The following is a 24,185-nucleotide window of genomic DNA, read 5'->3' on the forward strand; positions in this document are numbered from 1 at the left end:
CCTGGAGTGTTTTCAACAAACTTTGTTGCTTTGTTTTCTAAGAATTATTCCTCAATCTGTTTTTACCTATTGAAAAAATGCTCAATCTGTTTTTACCTTTTGAAAAAATGCTCAATCTGTTTTTAATTAAATGAAGAGATAGTACTAAGTACTAACTACTGTATGGTTAACTGCAGCCACCTAAAATTAAAGCATTCATTGACAAGGTGATCAACAGTCCATTACATGATATAGCTATACCTCTTTCAGGATTTCACTGGGAATACAATAAGGTGATGACATACCACTGTTACCATGCTTATCAATTGCCTTTGTTCTTATTCCTTTCTCACTTTTTTGTGAGGTTGCTTTCAGGGAAACTTTAACCATTGGAGACCACTTTTTCTACATTTTGATACATATTTCAAGACATATATCTCCTGTAGGAAAGATCTCTTATTGGATAATATTTCAGAGGAAGATGGTCCATTTCCAAAGCATGCAGTCCTGCAAATTTTGAGAGTGATGCAAATAATATTAGAGAACTGCCATAACAAGAGTTCATTTGATGGTCTTGAGGTATGGTGGAAAATGACAAATAAGTGGTCTTTCTTTTCTGCTATCTATAGAGTCCTTTGTGACTGCATTTGGCATTTGCTCTTAGAGATTTATTGCAAGAGTCAAGTGCTGTTTTGTTTTTTTTTGTTAAATATGATTTTGTGTTTTGTCTGATATTAGTTTATATATATTTTCGTTCTTGTCAGCATTTCAAGCACCTTCTTGCATCAACAGATCCTGAGATTGTAATACCTACACTAGAGACCCTTTCTGCTTTAGTGAAAATTAATCCCTCAAAGTTACATATGAGTGGGAAGTTGATTGGATGTGGTTCAATAAACAGCTATCTCTTGGCTCTAGCACAGGGGTGGGGAAGCAAAGTAGAAGGCCTTGGTCTTTATTCATGTATTATGGAAAATGAGAGGATCCAAGATGAAGGACTGAGTTTATTCCCATCTGACACAGACAATGAATCTGACAAGTCTCACTATCGTTTAGGTTCAACCCTATATTATGAATTTCATGGGGTAAATGCCTGGAGTGCTGAGGAAAGCAGTTCCAGGACAAAATCCTTGAACATGCAAGTAATAAACATCCCAGATTTGCATCTGCGGAAGGAGGATGATTTGCTCCTTCTGAAACAGTGTATTGATCAATTTGGTGTGCCTCCAAAACACAAGTTCTCTTTGCTGACTCGAATTAGATATGCCCGGGCTTTTCGTTCTCCTAGAACCTGCAGGCTGTACAGCAGGATTTCTCTTCTTGCATTCATTGTGCTTGTTCAGTCCAATGATGCTCATGATGAACTTGTATCTTTTTTCTCAAATGAGCCAGAGTATACTAATGAGTTAATCAGGATTGTGCAGTCTGAGGAATCTATTTCTGGAACTATTAGAACACTTGCAATGCTTGCATTGGGGGCACAATTAGCTGCATATTCATCATCTCATGAGCGAGCAAGGATATTGAGTGGATCAAGCATCATTTCTGCCGGGGGGAGTCGAATGATTCTTCTGAATGTACTCCAGAAAGCTGTCTTGACATTGAATAATTCCAATGATCCTTCATCTCTTTCTTTTGTTGAAGCACTTCTACAGTTCTACCATCTTCATGTTATATCTTCTTCAAGTTCTGGGAATTCTATAAGAGGATCAGGGATGGTTCCTACACTCTTACCTCTGCTACAGGATGTAAATGTTACTCATATGCATCTTGTATGTTGTTCTGTAAAAACTCTACAAAAGCTCATGGATTACAGTAATGCAGCTGTTTCCCTGTTCAAAGATCTTGGTGGTGTGGAACTCCTGTCTCAGAGATTACAAACAGAAGTGCATAGGGTCATAGGTCTGAGTGGTGCAGATGACAATTCGATGGTTAGTTGTGATCTCTCAAGATATGATGATGATCAGTTGTACTCCCAGAAGCGGCTCATCAAGGCTTTACTGAAGGCACTTGGGTCTGCTACTTATGCTCCTGCAAACTCTTCAAGGTCTCAAAACACCCATGATAGTTCATTGCCTGCCTCTTTGTCATTGATATTTGGAAATGTAGAGAGATTTGGAGGTGATATATATTTCTCAGCAGTGACTGTTATGAGTGAAATTATCCACAAGGACCCAACTTGTTTCAATTCTTTGCATGAATTGGGTCTTCCAGAGGCATTTTTATCTTCAGTAGTAACTGGAGTACTTCCTTCTTCAAAAGCTCTTACATGTGTTCCTAGTGGTCTTGGTGCCATCTGTCTTAATGCCAAAGGCCTAGAGGCAGTGAAAGAAACTATGGCTTTACAGTTCCTTGTGCGCATTTTCACCACCAGGAAATATGTGGTAGCAATGAATGAAGGTGTTGTGCCTCTGGCAAATGCTGTAGAGGAGCTTCTGCGACATGTTTCTTCGTTGAGAAGCACTGGTGTTGATATAATAATTGAGATTATTAATAAAGTTGCTTCATTAGGAGATGATATATTCCCAGGATCATCAAGCAAAGATGGGATTACTGCAATGGACACTGATTCTGAAGAGAAAGAACATGATGGGCATGCATGTTTGGTTAGTGCAATGGATTCAGCTGCTGATGGTATTACTAATGAACGATTTGTTCAGTTATGCATCTTTCATGTGATGGTACTGGTTCATAGAACTATGGAAAACTCTGAAACTTGTAGGTTGTTTGTGGAAAAGAAGGGGATTGATGCTCTGATGAAACTTCTTTTACGACCTAGTGTTGCTCAATCATCTGAAGGAATGTCTATTGCTTTGCATAGCACTGTGGTTTTTAAGGGTTTCACACAGAGTCACTCTTCTGTGCTGGCACATGCCTTTTGTTCTTCATTGAGGGACCATCTGAAGAGGGCTTTAACTGGATTTAGTTTGGTTTCTGGTTCATTTTTGTTGGACCCCAGGATTTCACCAGATGGGGGGATCTTTTCTGAACTTTTTGTTATTGAATTTCTTCTATTTCTTGCTGCTTCTAAGGATAACCGTTGGGTAAATGCATTGCTTACGGAATTTGGAAATGGAAGCAAGGATGTCCTGGAAGATATTGGACATGTCCACCAGGAGGTTCTATGGCAAATTGCTTTGCTTGAAGATGCAAAAGTCGAGACACAGGATGCCGGTTCTGGTTCTACTACTGACTCACAGAAATTAGATGTGAACTCAAATGAAACTGAAGACCAAAGATTTAACTCATTTAGACAATTTCTTGATCCACTACTGAGAAGAAGGATGTCAGGGTGGAGTATTGAGTCTCAGTTTTTTGATCTTATAAGCCTGTACCGTGATCTTGGTCGTGCTACCGGTGTTCAGCAGAGATTTAGTATGGATGGACCATCTAGTCTGCGTCTTGGTTCTGGTCATCAACTGCAGCGCACTGGTTCTTCAGATTCTGCTAGAAAAATGGAAGGTGATAACCAGAGATCCTATCATTCATCCTGCTGTGATATGGTAAGATCACTTTCTTTCCACATCAGCCATCTATTTCTGGAATTGGGAAAAGCAATGTTGCTTCCTTCTCGTCGACGGGATGATTCACCGACTGTTTCCCCTGCTTCAAAATCTGTAGTTTCAACTTTTGCGTCTATTGTATTAGAGCACTTGAACTTTGAGGGGCATGCAGATTCTTGTAGATCAGAAGTGTCTATATCAACAAAATGTCGCTATCTCGGCAAGGTGATTGAGTTCATTGATGGTATTATGCTTGATAGGCCAGATTCCTGCAACCCTATTTTGGTCAACTGTTTTTATGGCCATGGGGTTTTTCAAGCAGTATTGACCACTTTTGAAGCTACAAGTCAATTGCTTTTTGCTGTTAATAAACCTCCAGCATCTCCAATGGATACTGATGATGGGAATTTAAAACAAGGTATGAAGGAAGAAACAGGTGATTCATGGATATATGGCCCCTTGGCCAGCTATGGTTCATTTATGGACCATTTGGTGACATCATCCCTTATCTTATCTGCTTCTACAAAGCATTTGCTTACCCAACCTCTCATGATTGTGAATGTTCCTCTTCCACGAGATGCTGAGACATTTGTAAAGGTCCTCCAGTCCATGGTACTGAAAACGGTGCTTCCTGTTTGGACTCATCCTCAGTTTTCTGACTGCAATTGTGAGTTTGTTACAACAATTATCTCTATCATGCGGCACATTTACTCTGGAGTTGAGGTGAAAAGTGTTAATGGAAACTCTGGAGCTCGCATTACTGGTTCTCCTCCTAATGAATCAGCTATTTCAACAATTGTGGAGATGGGCTTTTCCAGGTCTAGGGCAGAAGAAGCTTTAAGACAAGTAGGAACAAATAGTGTGGAGATGGCAATGGAGTGGTTATTTTCACATCCAGAGGATGTCCAAGAAGATGATGAACTGGCACGTGCACTTGCTATGTCCTTGGGGAATTCTGACACATCAACAAAGGAAGATGTTGCTGCTGATGCAAATAATATAGATCAAGAAGAAACAATCCAGCTTCCTCCTGTTGAGGAGTTGTTAGCAACGTGTACCAGGCTTCTGCAGATGAGGGAACCTTTAGCCTTTCCAGTTAGAGACTTACTTGTGATGATATGTTCCAAAAATGATGGTCAATGCAGGCCCAAAGTTATCTCCTTTATCATTGACCATGTGAAGCTTGGCTTTTCTGTTTCTGACAGTGGAAATTCTGCTTTGCTATCTGCTCTTTTTCATGTTCTTGCATTAATTCTTCATGAAGATGTGATAGCTCGAGAAATTGCCTCCCAAAATGGGCTGGCAAAGGTTGCTTTGGATTTGCTTTTTCAGTGGGACCCTAGTTCACATGATAGGGGTAAATCTGATGTGCCAAAGTGGGTGACAGCAGCTTTTCTTGCAATTGATCGACTGTTGCAGGTAGATCCAAAATTGTGTTCTGAGATTCCTGAGCAATTGAAGGACAATCTCAGTCGCCTACAAAGTTCTGTTATGGTTGATGAGGAGAAGCCAAACAACTTGCAGTCTGCATTGGGAGGATCTCCAAACTATATGGATGAACATGCTCAGAAGCGGCTTATTGACATCGCATGTAGATGTATCAAGAGCCAGCTTCCTTCTGATACAATGCACATTGTTCTTCAGCTTTGTGCTACACTTACCAGAACTCACTCTATGGCAGTGAATTTCCTTGATGCTGGAGGTGTACCTTCATTGTTGTCTTTACCAACAGGTTCTTTGTTTTCTGGATTTGATACTGTTGCTGCTACTATAATCCGCCATATTCTTGAAGATCCTCAAACTCTACAGCAAGCAATGGAGTCTGAGATTCGCCACAGCCTAGTAGCTGCCAGCAATAGACATTCCAATGGGAGAATTACTCCACGCAACTTTCTTCAAACTTTGGCTTCTGTCATTTCTAGAGATCCAGTGGTTTTTGTCCAAGCTGCTCAGTCTGTATGCCAAATTGAGATGGTAGGTGAAAGGCCATACATTGTCCTGTTAAAAGACCGTGACAAAGACAAGGGCAAGGATAAGGAGAAAGAGAGAGCATCAGAGAAAGAAAAGCAACAAATGGCTGATGGAAAGAATGCAACAGGTGATATGAGCCCAATGGCCCCTGGGAGTGGGCATGGAAAAATTGCAGATTCAAATTCTAAGAATGTCAAATCTCATAGAAAAACAGCACACAGTTTTACAAATGTTATTGAGCTTCTCTTGGATTCTATTACGACTTTTGTGCCTCCTGTAAAAGATGGTGTGATAGAGGGGTCATCGTTAACCGACATGGACGTTGATGATGTTGTGACTAAAGGGAAAGGAAAAGCAATTGCTACTGCTTCTGAAGAGAGTGAAACTAATAGTCAGGAAGCTTCTGCATCTCTTGCAAAGACTGTTTTCATTTTAAAGCTGTTGACTGAGATACACTTGACATATTCCTCATCTGTACATATTCTCCTTAAGAGAGATGCTGAGATTAGTAGCTCCAGAGCCCCTCCTCAAAGAGTTTCCACTGGAAACTATAGTGATGGAATGTTTCATCACATTCTTCACAAGTTTCTTCCGAATGCTGGTAGCTACAGGAAGGAAAAAAAATCAGATAGTGACTGGAGGCAGAAACTAGCCACCAGGGCTAGCCAGTTTTTGGTGGCAGCTTGCATTCGTTCTGTTGAAGGGCGGAGAAGGGTGTTTACTGAGATCAGTAATGTCTTCAACGACTTTGTTGTTTCATCTAATGCTTTTAGGCCACCTAGTAGCAATATTCATGCTTTTGTCGATCTGCTCAATGATGTTCTAGCTGCTCGATCTCCTAGTGGTTCAAGTATTTTGGCAGAAGCCTCAGCAACCTTTATAGATGTTGGGCTAATCCAATCCATGACTGGAATGCTTCGAGTCTTGGACCTGGATCATGCTGATGCACCTAAGGTTGTTACTGGAATTGTCAAGGCTCTTGAGTCAGTAACCAAGGAACATGTCAACTCTGCTGGTCTTAATTCTGGGAAGGGTGAGCACTCACAGAAGCCATCTGATCAAAACCCAGCCAGAAGAGTAGATAATGGTGATGATCAGTTACAATCATTGGAAACCATGTCCCAGCCCAACCACATTGAAGTTGCTGCTAACAACGTTGGTCCTTTTACATCAGCCCAAACACTTGGCAGTTCAGAGTCAGTTACGGATGATATGGAGCATGACCGTGATCTTGATGGTCCTGGAACTGAAGATGATTTTATGCATGAAACTTCTGGGGAAGCTGGGACTCTTGAAAATAGTCTGGAATCGGTGGGGATAAGGTTTGACATTCCTCACAATGTGCAAGACAATCTTGTTGATGAAGATGAGGATGAGGAGATGTCTGGAGATGATGGAGATGAGGATGAAGATGAAGATGATGAACATAATGATCTGGAGGAAGATGAAGTTCATCACATGTCTCATCCTGATACAGATCAGGATGATCATGAAATTGATGAGGATGATTTTGATGAAGATGTGTTAGAAGAAGAGGATGAAGATGATGAGGATGATGAGGAGGGAGTTATTCTTAGGCTGGAGGAGGGTATCAATGGAATAAATGTTTTCGACCATATTGAGGTTTTCGGTAGAGAAAACAGTTTTGCCAATGATACCCTCCGTGTGATGCCTGTTGAAGTTTTTGGCTCTCGGCGGCATGGGCGTACAACGTCTATTTACAATCTTTTAGGAAGGACTAGTGACCATGGGGTTCCTTCTCAGCATCCTCTCCTGATTGAACCTGCTTCTACACTGCATCCAACACCTGTCAGGCAATCAGGTGAATACTTTTGATGGATTGATGTGTTATTCTCCATTTTGATATCTATTATTTTCTCCTAATTTCTAATTATTTTGCATAAAAAATTTTCCAGAAAATGTGGGTGATGCCCTCTTCTCAGAGAGAACCTTAGAGAATACTTCATCACAGTTAGATACAATTTTCCGGTCATTGAGGAATGGACGACATGGACACCGTTTCAATATGTGGGTAGACGATAACCAACATCATAGTGGATCAACTGCATCTGCAATACCCCAAGGTCTTGAGGAGTTACTTGTTTCTCGGCTGAGACGACCAATCCCTGAGAAACCTTCTGATCAACATACAACTACAGCAGAACCTCAAGGTAAAGGGGAGGCCAGTCAGTTACAAGAATCAGGAGTAAGGCTTGAAACACCTTTAGAAAGCAATGTAAACAATGGAAGCATTTCTATTGCTCCTGTTGCTACAAATGGCAGTGGCAATGCTGATGTCAGACCAGTGACTGACAGTTTCCAAGTAACAGAGGCATCAGTTACTCAATCTCAAGTTGTTGACATACAGTATGAACACAGTGATGCAGTCATAAGGGATGTTGAAGCAGTGAGCCAGGAAAGTGGTGGAAGTGGAGCAACCTTAGGGGAAAGCCTACGTTGTCTGGAGGTTGAAATTGGAAGTGCTGATGGTCATGATGATGGAGGTGAAAGGCAAACTTCCACTGATAGGTTACCTTTAGGTGATCTGCAGCCAACTCGAACGAGAAGAACAAATATGTCATCAGGAAATACCATGGTAGTTAGTAATAGAGATGCATCTCTTCAGAGTGTTAGTGAAGTCTCAGAAAATCCCAGCCAAGGAGAAGATCAGAGTAGTCCAGATGAGGAGCAGCAAGTCAATGTGGCATCTGATTCAGGAGCAATTGATCCTGCATTCTTGGATGCTCTTCCTGAGGATTTGCGTGCTGAAGTTCTCTCAGCTCAACAGGGTCAAGCTGTACAACCTTCAAATTCTGAACCTCAATCTGTTGGAGATATTGATCCTGAATTCCTTGCAGCTCTTCCCCCAGATATCCGTGCAGAAGTTCTAGCACAACAACAAGCTCAAAGACTTCATCAATCACAGGAACTGGAAGGCCAACCTGTTGAAATGGATGCTGTCTCAATAATTGCTACATTCCCCTCGGATTTACGTGAGGAGGTTGCCAATTTACTATGACTTGTTATTTTGGTCTTTTAGAAAGCTCTTTTTTTCAACTTCATAGATGTTAAATGTTTTTCATTGTCAGGTACTTTTAACATCTTCTGATTCTATTCTAGCCCACTTATCACCTGCTCTTATTGCGGAAGCAAACATGCTACGTGAAAGACTTTCACATCGTTATCACAGTCGTACACTATTCGGCATGTATCCAAGGAGCCGGAGAGGTGAATCTTCTAGACAGGGTGAAGCTGTTGGATCCACCTTGGACAGATCTGGTATTGGAGTTGCATCACGCAGATCTGTTGGAGGTAAGTTACTAGAAGCAGATGGGGCTCCTCTGGTAGATAAAGAAGCTCTTAAAGCCATGATTCGACTGCTTCGTGTGGTTCAGGTACTTAATTGGAAAGTGAAAATAGCCTTTTAGTATGTGCTTCTATATAACCAACATATTGATGATTATGCTTTTCCAGCCACTCTATAAGGGCCAACTACAGAGGCTTCTCCTGAACCTATGTTCTCACCATGAAACTAGAACCACTATGGTGCAACTCTTGATGGACATTCTTATGCTGGACTCTCAGAAGCCAGTCAATAATTTAAATAGTGTTCCAGAAACATCATATCGACTGTATGCTTGTCAGAATTATGTCATGTACTCTCGTCCTCAGTTTTTGGATGGTAAGGTTTATTTCAACCTTTCATGTGGCTTCAAGTGCTAATGAACATTTTATAATCTAATAAGCTTGATATCAGTTCTTGTGTCTTATGATAATGAACATTTTATAATCTATGATAATGATCACAATTCTCAATACTTTTTCGGTCTTTACATAGACAAGAATGACACCTAAGACAGATAAAAGAGACACCAACTATTTGTCATATGTATGGTTATTAGAAAGGTTCTACTACATGGATAAAACTTGGACAAATTTGTTCATGTATAAACTGGAGGGGCTTTTTTTTTCTTGATTGGATTTTAATGTTTGGGAACAGTTGTTGACAATATATGAGATGCTTACTAGCTTGCTGTATCTCTTACTTTATAGGAGTTCCTCCTCTTGTGTCCCGGCGTATTCTAGAAACCTTGACATACTTGGCTCAGAACCATCCCTATGTGGCAAAGCTTTTGCTTCAGTTTGAGCTTGCACGGCCATCCATACAAAAGTTGACAAGTTCTGATCAGGATCGTGGAAAGGCTGTTATGATTATTGATGAGGAATTTGAAAGAAAGACACAGCAGGGAGGGGATTATTCTATTGTATTGCTTTTGAGTCTGTTGAATCAGCCACTCTATCTGAGGAGTATAGCTCATCTTGAACAGGTATTACTTCTAGTTCTAGAATCTAGATTAGAACTTGAGTCACTTAATGAAATTGCTGTTGAAATACTAACTAATTTGCTGGTGTTGTTTTTTGTTTCCTGCTCCAGTTGTTAAGTCTATTAGAGGTTATTATTGATAATGCTGAAAGCACTTCTAGCTTATCCAGTAAACCTGCATTATCCTCTTCCAAACAACAATCTGGTCCTCAGACTGCCATTCCAGATGCTGAAACAAATACTGCAGCTGGTGGGTCTTCTTCTACCGGAGATGTTAAATCATCCAATACTGTTGAATGCTCTAAACCAGCATCTTCTGGTGTAAATAATGAATTTGGTTCTCAAGCTGTACTAGTGAAACTGCCACAAGCAGAACTTCGACTTTTATGTTCTCTGCTTGCACGCGAGGGGTAAGATAGAGGGAACTGAAATTCCTCATTAAGTTGCTATTTTATTTATTACCAATCTTTAGTGTTTGGTTGGTTGGTTGTTTTTTTATTTATTTTATTTATTTCTAACCATAATCAGTAACTGAATTTGATAAACTGCTTATTTTGTGACTGCCTACATACTTCTGTAATTATTGCATAAAGCCAACCAGATATTCTTTTATTCTTTCCTGGGAGGGGTGGGTGGGTTAGGGAGGTTTGAATTTTACTGATTTTGGGTTGCTTTGGTAATGCCTGATGACCCATTGGTTGACTACTATCTTCTGAACATGAAGGACAGTACTAGTCAGTTTGTTGTCTGAGGAAACAGAGAAATACTGTCAAGGTCCTGTTATTAATTTTTTTTAGCATGGCTTGGCACATTCTGACATGTAGCAGAATCAAGAATGCAGAAAATATACCCCATCCATTATTTAGTTCCAGTTGATTTCTTCTGTGATTATTATGATCTTTTGTGCACTGACAACAATATGTTGCATTCTTAGTATTGGACATTTGAACCAATACAATAGATTGAAGAAAGAAATGGAAGTAAAGGGCATATGAAACTCAAAAACCATGAGGTGAACTGGCCTCCCTTCCCCTGAAAAGTGAGAATAAGGGAGCCTTTGGGAGGGATAGTAATAACTTCCCAATTCTAGCTTTTGTTTTTTGGTCAATGTTTCTCCATCTTAGTCTCACCATGCCAAAACTTTGGATAACATGTATCTATTCTTAAGCTGCCTTTGCGTGTTAGTTGCATTGTTTGATGTTATTGGCGTTTTCATTCTTTGTGTATGTGCTGTATTGCATGGCTTGTCTTCATTTTTCAAGGGGTTCTTATTTGTAATATTTTAAACTGAATACACATTCTTCAATCTCTTGCTGCCCCCTCTGTATTGCACTCCCTAGGTAGGCACCTCGTCATCATCATCCAAACCTTATCCCAACTATATGGGATTGGCTACATAAATTACTTCTTCGTAAGGTGATGTTGGTGGTCCTCTATGCATGTGTGCAAACCATCTTAGGCTACTTTCTCTCATTTTATCACCTATTGGAGCTACTCCAAGTTTCTTTCAAATGACTTCATTTTTTATTCTATCCCTTCTAGTCTTTCCACTCATCAATCTCAGCATATGCATTTGTGCCACACCTATTTTTTGGACATATTGTTTCTTGACTTCTCAACACTTTTCTCCATACAGCATAGCTGGCCTTGCAACTGTTTTACAGATATTTCCTTTTAATCTAGTTGTCTTTCACCTATTAGATAAAGCTCCGGATGCACCCCCTCCAGTTTGCCCATCCTGCTCTCATTCTGTGGGCAGCACCCTCCTCAATTTGTCCCTTATTATGAATTATCGAAGTATTGAACCAAGGTACTAGAAAGGGTCACATTGAGTTATCTCTTGGTCTCCAAGATTTTCACTTCTATTATTATTAAATTTACATATCATACATTTTGGTTTAGTCCTGGTTATTTTAAAACCTCTTGATTCTAAGGCATTTGTCTATAAGCTTAATTTTGCATCGAATCCTTCATTAATTTCACCAATTAAAGCAATGTGATCAACAAACAACATACACCATTGGACCTCCTGAATTTGTTATAATCAATTCATCTATGATCAGTGCAAATAAATAAGGGCTAAGTGCTGGACATTGATGAAGACCCGTTGCAACTGTAAAACCTGATGTGTCTCCCGTAGATGTTCTAACAGTGGTTGTTGCACCCTTGTACATATTCTTACTTAGGTTTATATACCTATTTAGAACCCCTTTCTATCAATAATAGCAAAGGAAAGATGGCTTCCATGGTTGATCTCTTTGGCATAAATCCAAATGAGTTCTCTGATATACTTGTTTCATGTTGTAATCGTTGCTCAATTATTCTCTCCCAAAGTTTCATATTGTGGCTCACAAGTTTAATCCCCCAATAGTTGTTATAACTTCATATATTACTCAGATAGGCACCTGTAACAGATATATTAATCTACTATTATTTCTTGATTTTCATTGGTGATCTACATCCTTATTATTCTTTCGAGGATATCTATTTTTAACTTTGCAACTTAATTATTTTCCATTGCTGTTTCTTATCTTAGTTTTTGTCCCCATTTTTCAATCTGCAGCTTGTCTGACAAAGCTTATGTTCTTGTGGCTGAGGTACTGAAAAAGTTGGTGGCTATTACTCCAACTCATTGCCATCTATTTATTACCAAGTTAGCAGATTCTGTTAAAAAATTGACCAGATCTGCAATGGATGAGCTGCACATATTTGGAGAAGCAGATAAAGCATTCATGAGTACGAACTCTACTGATGGAACTGCAATCCTGAGGGTTTTGCAGGCATTAAGCTCCCTAGTTGCCTCATTGAATGAGAAAGAGAAAGATCACCAACTCGCACCTGAAAGAGAGAATGAAGATGCGTTTTCTCAGGTGTTAGCGATAAATACTGCTTTGGAACCCTTGTGGCAGGAATTGAGCACTTGCATAAGCAAAATCGAAAGTTACTCTGATTCTGCACTTGACTTCACTGAATCTCGAAATTTAACATCAACCCCAAGTGTAATGCCTCCACTTCCAGCAGGTACCCAGAACATTTTACCATACATAGAATCTTTCTTTGTGACATGTGAGAAGTTACACCCTGGGCAGTCAGGCACAGGTCAAGACTTCAGCATAGTTGCAACTGATATTGAAGATGCAACTACTGTTGGCCAACAGAAGACTTCAGGTTCCCTTACAAAAGTTGATGAGAAACAAATTGCTTTTGTGAAGTTCTCAGAAAAGCACAGGAAACTCTTAAATGCCTTCATCAGGCAAAACCCAGGGTTGCTTGAGAAGTCATTCTCTCTGATGCTTAAGGTTCCACGGTTTATTGATTTTGATAACAAGTGTGCTCACTTCCGCTCAAAAATAAAGCACCAACATGATCATCATCATAGTCCTCTGAGAATTTCAGTGCGAAGAGCATATATTCTTGAAGATTCCTATAACCAATTGCGCATGCGTTCAACTCATGATCTGAAGGGAAGATTGACTGTTCACTTCCAAGGGGAGGAAGGAATTGATGCTGGTGGACTTACAAGAGAATGGTATCAGTTGTTGTCTAGGGTTATATTTGACAAGGGGGCACTGCTTTTCACAACAGTGGGCAATGAATCAACATTTCAACCAAATCCAAACTCTGTTTACCAAACAGAACATCTGTCATACTTCAAATTTGTTGGACGGCTGGTATGTGCCTTCGCTATTTCTAATTGTTTTGAATGCTTGATGACATGCTTACAATTTACTTAATCCATTTCTTTTCCTTAAGGTTGGAAAAGCACTGTTTGATGGACAGCTTCTGGATGTTCATTTCACTCGGTCTTTCTACAAGCATATCTTGGGGGTTAAAGTCAGCTATCATGATATAGAGGCTATAGATCCTGCTTACTTCAAAAATCTGAAGTGGATGCTTGAGGTATGTTGCCAGAGAGAGAAAGAGAGAGAGAGAGAGGGGGGGGGGGGATTGTCTGTCAAATATCATTCTCAATTTATTATTTGTCCTTTGCAGAATGACATAAGTGACATTTTGGACCTTACTTTTAGCATTGATGCTGATGAAGAGAAGTTGATATTGTATGAAAGGGCAGAGGTAATTATAATTCTTGTCATTTTTCCATTATATAAACTAGGAATAAGATACTTTATTGGTCAAACTTATAATTGGTATGAAATTCAGGTAACTGACTATGAGCTGATCCCCGGTGGCCGGAACATTAGAGTCACCGAGGAAAATAAGCATGAATACGTTGATCTTGTTGCTGAACATCGGTTAACCACTGCTATTCGTCCTCAAATAAATGCATTTTTAGAAGGTTTCACTGAGTTGATTCCTCGGGATTTGGTATCTATCTTCAATGATAAAGAACTGGAGCTATTGATAAGCGGGCTTCCGGATATTGACTGTGAGTTACCTGAGTTATTTTTTTGATGACATTAAAATGAAACCATCTTTTAACTAAATTTCATACATAATTCTCTTCCAGTGGATGACTTGAGGGCGAATACCGAGTATTCTGGATACAGTGCTGCATCTCCTGTTATTCAGTGGTTTTGGGAGGTTGTGCAAGGTTTCAGCAAGGAGGATAAAGCTCGTCTCTTGCAATTTGTGACCGGCACCTCAAAGGTACCTTTTTTGTCATTGACCTCTGCATTTTTTATCTATTGACCTTTTGAAACTGAAGAAATTTGAACGATTAACTCATAATTGATACATAGCAAAAGATTATCCGTGATTGTTATTGTTGTTATTTATTGGAATCCATCTGAACAAGCTGTTGATTCTGAATGGGATTGCATTGAGCCAACAACTTGAGAATCTCTTCAAAAAGAAATTCCTCTATTCACATCAGAACTTGTTTCCCGTAGGCATGCAGTTTTATCAGTGCCAACTAGTCGCCAACTACTTGAGGGCCAAGCTGACCACATCACTATTCAGTTGACTATGTGTTGACTAGGATGACAAAACAATTGACAACCACAAAGACATTTTAGAACTTTATTTTTTTGTCTTTATATTCAATTATTTAAAGGATTATGCTTTTATTTTATTCAATACATGGATTTGCTTTACATATATGTGATGGCCCATGATTGGGTGATAGCATATAAAATAGAAATCAAGGCATAAAATTCAAGAAGACTACAGAGGAAGACTTCTATGGCGACCTTGAAACTTGTTGTCTTGACATGCTCCTCTCACCTATCCCTGCAGGTACCTTTGGAAGGTTTCAGTGCATTGCAAGGAATTTCAGGTTCACAGAGATTTCAGATTCATAAAGCTTATGGGACTCCTGATCACTTGCCTTCTGCTCATACATGGTACCTTTTTTGCATATATTATTCTTGGTTCTCTCTCTATCTCTCTCTCATACATCTCTTGTTCTATGAAAATTGCAGCTTCAATCAATTGGATCTACCAGAGTATCCATCTAAACAACATCTGGAGGAGAAGCTGCTCCTTGCGATTCATGAAGCTAACGAGGGTTTTGGGTTTGGTTGAAAACATACGGTATCGAAGTATTAGTCATGTAGATAATTGTGTTTAAAGGGCAAAAGAAAAGGAAAAGGAAAGGTAAAATAGGCAAGTGAGAAAAGAGAATTAGAATTGATGTATGCTAATTTACTGTACAGTATTCTTATTTTTTGTTTATTGGGAAAAATGCTGTGGCAGTTTTGTATTTGCCAATTCATCTTTCTCTTGATCGATCCACTCTGATCTTTCGCTTCCAATCTCATATTTTTAAAAGATTTTGTTGACTCTTGTACTTGCTGCGCGAACCCCTTCATTTATATGAAATATCAAAATTAACTCTTCTAGGATGGTTAATAAAACGTGAATAAAAAAATATAGAATAGTTATTTAGTAATTAAAAATATGAATTGCCTGCTATTTGCGCCTAGGATCTTCTACATTTTTCATTGAATTAATATTCTTTTTTGCAATTACTAATTAATCATTGCGTTTAAAATAAATAATATGTTATTGGATATATATACATTTAATTATTTATAAAATGCCATATAGTGTCATTAGCTGGCATATTAAGATAAAATGAGTTAACATTTTTGTTTCAATTGATTAATTTTATTTTTTATTTATTAATTATTTTACATTTATTTTCAATGGTCAACAATAATGGTTCGTGTATAGATAATGTAATAATTTATTTTTTATATTTATTAATTTGTAACTATTTTTATGGGTCTGTTTATGCATATTAATTTATGATTTTGGATTCATGATTTCAAGAAGTTGAATTTGCTTAAAGCTTAAAAGCATGCATATTTATTAGCTGTTTAATTGAAAGCAACATTTGAAGACAAAATATGGAATAGAACTGTCGATGACCCAGACAGTCGGACCGATTAGACCGGAAACCGTTTAAGTGACCGGTTCCACTTTATCCCAAACCTGGTCCTTAGTAAAAAATTGTTGAATTGGTCAACAAACCGTTGACCTGAACAATTTGACTGTTGAATCGTTTGACCTGGGAAATAGTTCGTGGTTTATTACTTATGACAACAAGAATGAAAAGAGAAGATCTCTCAGATCTGAGATCTATTAGAGAGAGATCAGATGAGAGATATGTGAAAGAGATTTGAGAGATCTCAGGTTTAGAGATTTGGGAGAGCAATCTAGATGAGAGATCTGAGAGAGAGACTTCTAAGAGAAATTTCAGATCTATTTTCATTGCCGCCATCGCTGCTGTAGGTCGCCGCCACCGTTGCCGCTGTTATTCGTTACCGCCATCGCTGTCGCTGTCGCTGCTGCAAGTGACTTTTTTCTTCTTCTTCTGTCTTCTTTCTCTTCTAAATTCTCTCAGCCGACTTCACAAATCACACTCTCATCTCAAATTATTTCTCATGATATTTAGATGCATTTTATCATTTCAATCTAAGTGGTAAGATGATATATCTGTTAAAGTGTTTAAACCGTTTGATCCGGACAGTTAAATCACTGACCCAGAAACCGATGGCCAAAACCGTTTCGTTTCTGAATTGGTTTTTAAAATATTGAATAAGATGTGATGTCAAATTGTCAACGGGTCAGATTTGGTATGAATTTGCTTTAACCCAAGTCCGACCCGACCCAAATAAATAAATAGGGAATACCAAACCCGACAGGCTCAGTCTACAAGCACAGGCTCTCTCCCCGTGACACTAAGCCACAAAGCCATGCCATCACCATTATTACTGCGTTGAGTCTTATACGAACAGTGAACTAATGTGCACACAGGACAGGAGAGATGCCTGTGTATAGAGCTCAGGCTGTCAAACGTAGACACGTCAGTTCTTCATGCAGTCCGAATTAATCTCCTATCAACATAACACGTTCCAACCCCTACAAACATGATCTGACACCGCACGGTCCACACATCACATTTCAGGGCGGGTCTCATGGTGAGATGTATGGTGTTAGATGAAATTAGTAAATGGTTGGAACGTGTTCTGTTGGTAGGAGATCCCAACTCCTTCATGCAATGCAACGGTTACAAGAGCGAAGGCATGGCTGTGGGAACTATGGTGTCACATGGAGGGAGCCTGTGTGGGCAGGGCAGTACAGACCATCGGACGTGAACAGCCGAAGTTTTTTTTTCTCTCTCTCTCTCGATCTCGATTCAACATCGCACCAATAGCAAATAGAAAAGGACGAGCAGAGAGAAAACAAATCAGTCATTTTGGATGTTGACGGGGCCAAATGATCCTCGACAAAATGACCCGTAAGGCGTTAGGGCTAAGGACCCTGAAAAGTGCAAACCTTGGTGTTTCGGTGGCTGGTAAATTAGCCTGAAACGTGAGGCCAACCCTCTGTTTTTGCTGTCAGAGTAGTGCATGGTGTACACAGAGAAATCTCTGTTACATACAACTCTTGGGCAGCCAGCCACATGTCAGTAAACTGTAAACCATATCTGAAAAGTTTCTTCAATTTGTGTTAGAACTTAGAACTCATCTAATGTTAAATTGTTAATGATGGGCCTTACCTTACGCTTTCCATATGAAACAGGGAACACCTCGTAAGTTATGAGGGATCCACACCACCCAACTACCTTGGTCGGTGATCCCAGACGAGACCCAGGACTGTACGATGGGCTGTGGCCAGTGTTCTGTGTGCCGACGATCCTGGCTAGCTGACCAGGGTGACTTGTGGGTTCAGGAAGTGTATTAAGGACAAAACCAATATGACATTCATTAGAGGTTCTGGGTGTGTATGTCTCCATTCAAATTTAAATTCTTTCTGTACAACTCTTCAAATATAATCTTCTGCAAATCACTCAATACCGTAAATATAATCTTTTAAAGTAGGTGAAACGAGTAGGACAGAGACCCACTTTGTGTGGGGAAGCCTGGGATGCAAATATAACACCAGACATAGGGATTTGGGTGGGGGCAATCTCACTAGAAAAAAAAGAAAGGAGTGCAGGTGGATATTGAAGTAATAAAGAGAGAGAGGCGCTATCACGTACGAACGAAAAACCCAGAAGAACCAGAGAGGGGTTTAGAGAGAGAGCATAGAGTACCGTATGTATGTGTACGTAGTAGACAGCGACCAGAGAGGAGCCAAAATGACGAGAATAACCTTCTTAGAAGAGCGAGCTTTTCTTCGTACACATAAAGCACGATTATCGTACACAACTTCTCTCTCTCTCTCTGGTATACGTTTCTTCTAATACCTGTGCTGCATTGCATCTATTTTAAAGGAAGACGACGCAGACAGCAAAAAAAGCTCGAGCAGATGAGTTGCAGTTGCAGTTGCAGGAGCAGAAGCAACGACATAAATCAATGCCATTAATTCAATTATTGGCAGAGAGAGTGGGTTCAGACTCTATCAGGCCAAGAAGGCCACACCTCCCCCACCACCTCCCCCACCCAAAGTCCCAAACGACGATATTCACCTGACAGCGATATATCGTTATACAACCAACACTAACCTACCCACTACCCAACCCCACCCACTACTCCTTCAGTCCTCTGTCCTTGTAGAGTTAGTAGTAGCAGTAGCGTTTTTCTTCTCTCTGTCTGGATCTGTTGCTGTCTCCTACGTCTCTCTTCTGCTCTCCTGCTCCCAACACGTACCAGAGCAGCGAATCGTGTACTACTACTGGCTGGCTGCTTCAGGAGCCTACGCCACTAGATCAGCAAATCGTGTACTTCTTGGGGTTCGGGTCTGATTCGGGTTGGGGCACGCCCATACTGACGGGACCTGTTGACACTGCAACGATGTCTCTTGAAGATAATATAATATATATTAATGTAAGGTCTTTAGAATACAGTCCCCTATCGTGTTACATTCTGTAATTAGATATAAGATATTTTCGGAGAAGTTGCTATTAAAGCCCATAATCCACTGTCACTATTTAGATAAGTGGTTTTCTCATTTTATAAAAAGCTAGACATGTGATAAATTCTGAAAATTTTCACCACCATTTATACACATGACATCCTATTAATTCAAGAAATAGGATTCATAAAGTGGGTAGTTTCACTCCTAAACATTCTCAATAATAATTACTTATTAGCTTAACACATGTTTATCTAGTCTATTAAATACAAATGGTGGGACGAAGGTTTGGAGTATTGATACGTATCGGCCCGTATCGACCGATATGTATCGTGCCGATGGCTTCCCGATACGCCCTTCCAGGGGTTGTATCGAGTCAAACACTAGTTCAGAGGGTAGTCGGGCCTTAAACCGACCCCTCTGAACTGGTTTAAAAAAATAAAAAAATAAAACCTAGAAACAACATACCGATACAGGTCGATACACCCTAACGACATATCAACCTGTCTCGATACTTTGAACTTTGGGTGGAACCCATTAAAAGATTACCATAAACCCACATTTGTTTTAAATGATTTTTTTTTTTCAAAAAGAAAATACTTTATTAATTACAAACTTGATTTAACTTTTATGAAGCAACCTAATTTAACTTTTAAAAATAAATAACTCAAAATAGATTTATTAGATAAATAATAAATACCAAATAAAGTGGGTTATTGTTTACTAATAAAATCTCATTTAATATCTTAAATCAAATTAAAAAAACATAAATTAATACCATCCACCCCAACCCTACGAATCTCAATGAATACCATCCACCAGCATCGTTGGTGCCGCCTCCACCTCCGCCCCAACCTTGCAAATATCAATGACTACCATTCACCAACGTCACCGCTGCCACTGCCCACCTTTGGCAATGCCAATAAGACAACATAAGGTGGCCGATAGCGTTGCCAGAGATGGGTGCAGGCGTTGTTAGAGGCGGCACTGGAGGATGGTGGTCATTGAGGTTTGAAGGGCTGTGCTAGGGCGGAAGTGATTTGGAAGAGGAAGAAAATGAACATTGTTTTTGTCCTTATTTGATATATTTTTAAAAAAATTAACATATTCTAAAAATTATATTAAAAGTATTATTTTTATTGAGGTTAGGCTATAATCCCTTTAAAAAACGAAAGATTATAAGGTAAATTCTGGTAATTCTAGGGGGCATTTAGTAAATGATCCAAAAAATCAAATCAACTATTGGTTCAACATCAACAATCAACATCATCTCAAATCCCGTGAGTATGTAGTTACGGCACCGCTTTGAAATCGTGGGATTGGTATCCATGTAAGATGTCGTCGGTCCCACTTGCGTTGGGTTTGAATAGATGGTTGGGGTCACGTGACAGGCGTATGCCTCAGGAAGGATTTGGTGTTCGGTGTCTTGGTTTCACGGGAATCCAGCCTCCCCCTTCCCTCTCTGAGTCTCACGAGCCCCGCCTTCTCTGTTACGCCGCTGCAGTTTCTCGCTCCCGCGTGATTTTTAACCAATCCAACCATCATCACTTGGGGGTTGGGCCTTTCACTCGATCTTTGCTCTAGGCTCAGTACATTTGTTTAGTGCAGATTTCATTTGCATTGGTATTAGGTCTGTTCATGGTCCGGGCTTAGGTTTGGCTTTTGTCAAAATTTTAATAAACCCAATTCGAAATTTAAACTCATACAATGTAAAGTCAGGTTCAAAGCCCAATCCGTGAACATATCTAATTAGTATAAATGCATGTGAATGCAAATAATAGTTTGAGTGTAAATTCTACTTTAACTTTTGTTTCACTTAATTTTTTTTTTTTTTTTTTTGAAATCTATGATGCCACATAAAACATGAATTTTGATGAAAACCTATTTGATTGATTACTACTTTTATGATGCGGATTGTTTGATTACAATATTTTTTGGTATCATGTATTTCCCGGCATCATAGCCAACCCTCCCCCTTTTTTTGCTTCATGTGGCTGATTTGATCCCAGATCTCAGAGATCCTACCAATTGATGTTTTATTTAGTTTTGTCTTATTTGTTTGTAATATATAAAATAGTATAAATAAAGTAAAATGTTGTGGTTCTGCTTTATATATACCAAATGGGTGGGGGGAGTTATTTGTTTTGGAGTGGCATAAATAGGAAGATACGGTCCCCATTTTATATGAGAGAAAATTGAGTTGGAAAGAAGGTGGTGTAAATTTTGTATTAGTTTTTGAGATACAAAATATGTATCATTGGTTGCAATGCAAATAAATTTGTATTGATGTAAAACTACGATAGTGTAAATGATTTGAGTGTAAATTCTAACCTATTTTTGTTTCAAATTTTAGACATAAAATCCAAAACAAAATTAAACAAGAATTTACATTTTTTACATTTGCACCCTCATGCATTTGTACTGGTGCAAATAAAATTGCACTGCAACCAAACACAGAAAAAAAGTACAACTTTTGTTTGTAGCAATTAGGAATGCAAACCATGATCTACAAACAAATGGATGCAAAATTGAAACAAATAGAGCCCAAAACTTATATGTAAATAGTATTTTGTTTACTTAACCAAAGTAATCTTTTTTTTTTCCTTCAAATTTATGATCACATCTTAAAGGAGTTGGATCTTGAGAATTAACTACAAACCCTAGAGGGATGAGAAAGGGTGTAGAATAAGTATTCATATATGGGTGTTTCCCTCGTATCTAGCTTGGTTCAATCACAAATACGTTCAAAACACTGCCACACTATGCAAGGCCCCTATAGGAATTATATCGGGTCAGGCCATGATTCAGAGGGTAGTCAACACTTAAATTAACCCCGCTAAACCAGTTTAAAAAGAAAATAAAACATAAAAAAGGCACAGATACAAGCTGATACCTCAATATTTAGAACTTTGCTCCTATGTAATATAGAAAACAACTTGGATTAGGCCAATTTAAAATTGACAAAGAGTATAAAATTCAAGTTGGTTTGTTTCAACCATACGTTGTAAGTCGGTCATAAAATGTCAACCCGATTTAAAACTGGATTGGGTTAGGGTCAGGGCCTTGAGAAGCATAGACCAGCCAAATTGGGGTCTGATGACCATAACACATTGTTGGCTACGTTCAATCTAGAACTTTATATCATTGATATTATGATTGGAGGATGACTAGATGAACGTGGCCAACAATGTATTGTGGTCAGTAAATCAACCAAATCCAGCTTGACTAATCTAATTGTGTTTGTATGTGTTGGTTGAATCTAACATGGACTTTGTGTATACAATATATGGTTGAACCAGCAGGTCAGTTTGATTGGCCCATCACTCAGCTAGAATTTTACATCTGTTGCACCATCAAATTATTTGTGTAGGAAAACCAATAATCCAGTGACAGTGACCCAATCTGCAAAACTATTGAATCATTTGACCTGGTTAAAAGGTCATGAGTGAGATATTAATTGTTTTTTCTTCTGTTTTTTTTTTTTTTTTTTTGCATTTTTATCACTACTAAAAATAATTCTTATTTCACATTTATTTTTATTTAACATAATATATATATATATATAATTTTAAAAACATATATAGTTCTTTTCCTACAAAATTTCAGTTTTTTTTATAATTTTTTTTTTATTTTTATTGATTTTATATTTTTAATTAATTTTAATATGATCAATCGATCGATCCGATATCAAAACCAGTGGACCACTTAAAGCGATTCCATTTACAGATCGATTTTTAAAATACTATGTGGCCCGTGTTACGCCCCCTGTATCTAAATTTTTTTCCTTAATTTTGGCCAAATGAACTATATTATATTTGTCTATTCTTGAAATTAAATACACAAGTACTTACAAACTAGGTTTGAGGTAAGTGCACTCTATCTTGTCACTTTTCATGTAATCAATGGATAGTGGACCTTCTACTTGTAGATGAGCCACAAATTCACTTACTCCCATTAGTTTATATCTGCCACTGCCAACCTTTTTTTATATCAAATTTCCGTCAAAAGCTGTCAAAAGATTTGAAATTTTGTTGGTGAGAGCACTTGACCAAACAAAGTCGTTTGTGACAAAAGCTCTGCACCTACACTTGCCCAAACATAGTCCTTCGTCCAAAGGCTCTGGACCTTGGATGAAATGGATGGTGGGTGGTGAAAAGGACCTAAAAAGATAGATCACATGGGAGAGCATGATACAATGTAAGTGCAGTACTAGGATGAAATCAGCATGCTTTGTGTCATAGTTGCCACTAGGTTATGGATCATTTTCAACCCTGAGGCCTCGTTCATTTTTTGGTAAGTTATTTATCGGGAAAATACAATACCTATGTTCTTTTATGTCCTAGATAAATAAGATAATGACTATTTTAGTCATAAAAATCTATTATTAAAAGGGGTATTTTTGTCTCATTCAAGTATTATCAACTTTCCCCCTAAGTGGGAAAGTTATGTATCCACTTGGACATGGGTATTACTTAATCACTTACTCAAGAAAATAAACTTTCTTTGGTCCCACATAAATCTGAAAAATGAACATGGGATTCTTGATCAATGGAAACCAAAATCCCATTGACCAACTTCCCCCCCCCCCCCCCTCCCTCTCTAAATCCAAAAGAAAAACGCCCCTAAGAAGTAAGAATAACCACTTTGGGATTTGATGCACGCACTGCTGTGTATTGTAGTGTCTAACAAATCACTATTGAATATGCCCATATTCCATGTTCTATACATATGGGGATTAGTTACATAACCTGCAATCGATCAAGGTTCAAAGTATTGATACACCCTATTATGTTGGAAGGGGTATATGCGTACTTTCACTTAATGTAAGGCTTTTTTAGTTATTTTTTATAAAAATAGGTTAAGAAGTAGACCTTAGGCCTGCCTATCCCTTGAAAAAGCCAGCAGGCTTGTATTTTGTATATCATTCACCCATTGATACAATATGATATCAAATACATTGTGTTGAAATTTTAAACCTTGCTTCTGATATATAGAAGTGTGAAAGCAAATCTAGGCTCCCTAATAAAACAATCATGCCCAGCCGGCCCATGCATATATGTGTTGCAATTAAGGAGGCCCCACCTTAATACCTAGCCCCAACAACAAATAGATCAGACAGGTGAAAGCACTAAGAATGGATTCAA

The 24,185-nt window shown here is 38.7% G+C and overlaps 1 protein-coding gene across 1 annotated transcript in view; it reads left to right on the forward strand.

Annotated features, from left to right (window-relative positions):
• The window catches only part of LOC104611964 (E3 ubiquitin-protein ligase UPL2-like), a 31,491-nt gene extending 16,020 nt beyond the window's left edge, over positions 1 to 15,471 (forward strand). The window contains exons 3-17 of the mRNA XM_010279270.3: positions 177 to 272; positions 355 to 558; positions 744 to 7,275; positions 7,370 to 8,454; positions 8,543 to 8,848; positions 8,928 to 9,135; positions 9,507 to 9,781; positions 9,889 to 10,187; positions 12,341 to 13,448; positions 13,531 to 13,677; positions 13,771 to 13,851; positions 13,939 to 14,164; positions 14,246 to 14,385; positions 14,974 to 15,080; positions 15,159 to 15,471. Coding sequence (XP_010277572.1) covers positions 177 to 272; positions 355 to 558; positions 744 to 7,275; positions 7,370 to 8,454; positions 8,543 to 8,848; positions 8,928 to 9,135; positions 9,507 to 9,781; positions 9,889 to 10,187; positions 12,341 to 13,448; positions 13,531 to 13,677; positions 13,771 to 13,851; positions 13,939 to 14,164; positions 14,246 to 14,385; positions 14,974 to 15,080; positions 15,159 to 15,261 — 10,917 coding nt within the window. The 3' untranslated portion in view covers positions 15,262 to 15,471. The remainder of the gene's footprint in view (positions 1 to 176; positions 273 to 354; positions 559 to 743; positions 7,276 to 7,369; positions 8,455 to 8,542; positions 8,849 to 8,927; positions 9,136 to 9,506; positions 9,782 to 9,888; positions 10,188 to 12,340; positions 13,449 to 13,530; positions 13,678 to 13,770; positions 13,852 to 13,938; positions 14,165 to 14,245; positions 14,386 to 14,973; positions 15,081 to 15,158) is intronic.
• The last annotated feature ends 8,714 nt before the right edge of the window (positions 15,472 to 24,185 follow it).

The sequence above is a fragment of the Nelumbo nucifera genome, chromosome 1 (assembly GCF_055504915.1).
Source record: "Nelumbo nucifera cultivar China Antique chromosome 1, China Antique-T2T, whole genome shotgun sequence".
Taxonomy (NCBI): Eukaryota; Viridiplantae; Streptophyta; class Magnoliopsida; order Proteales; family Nelumbonaceae; genus Nelumbo; species Nelumbo nucifera.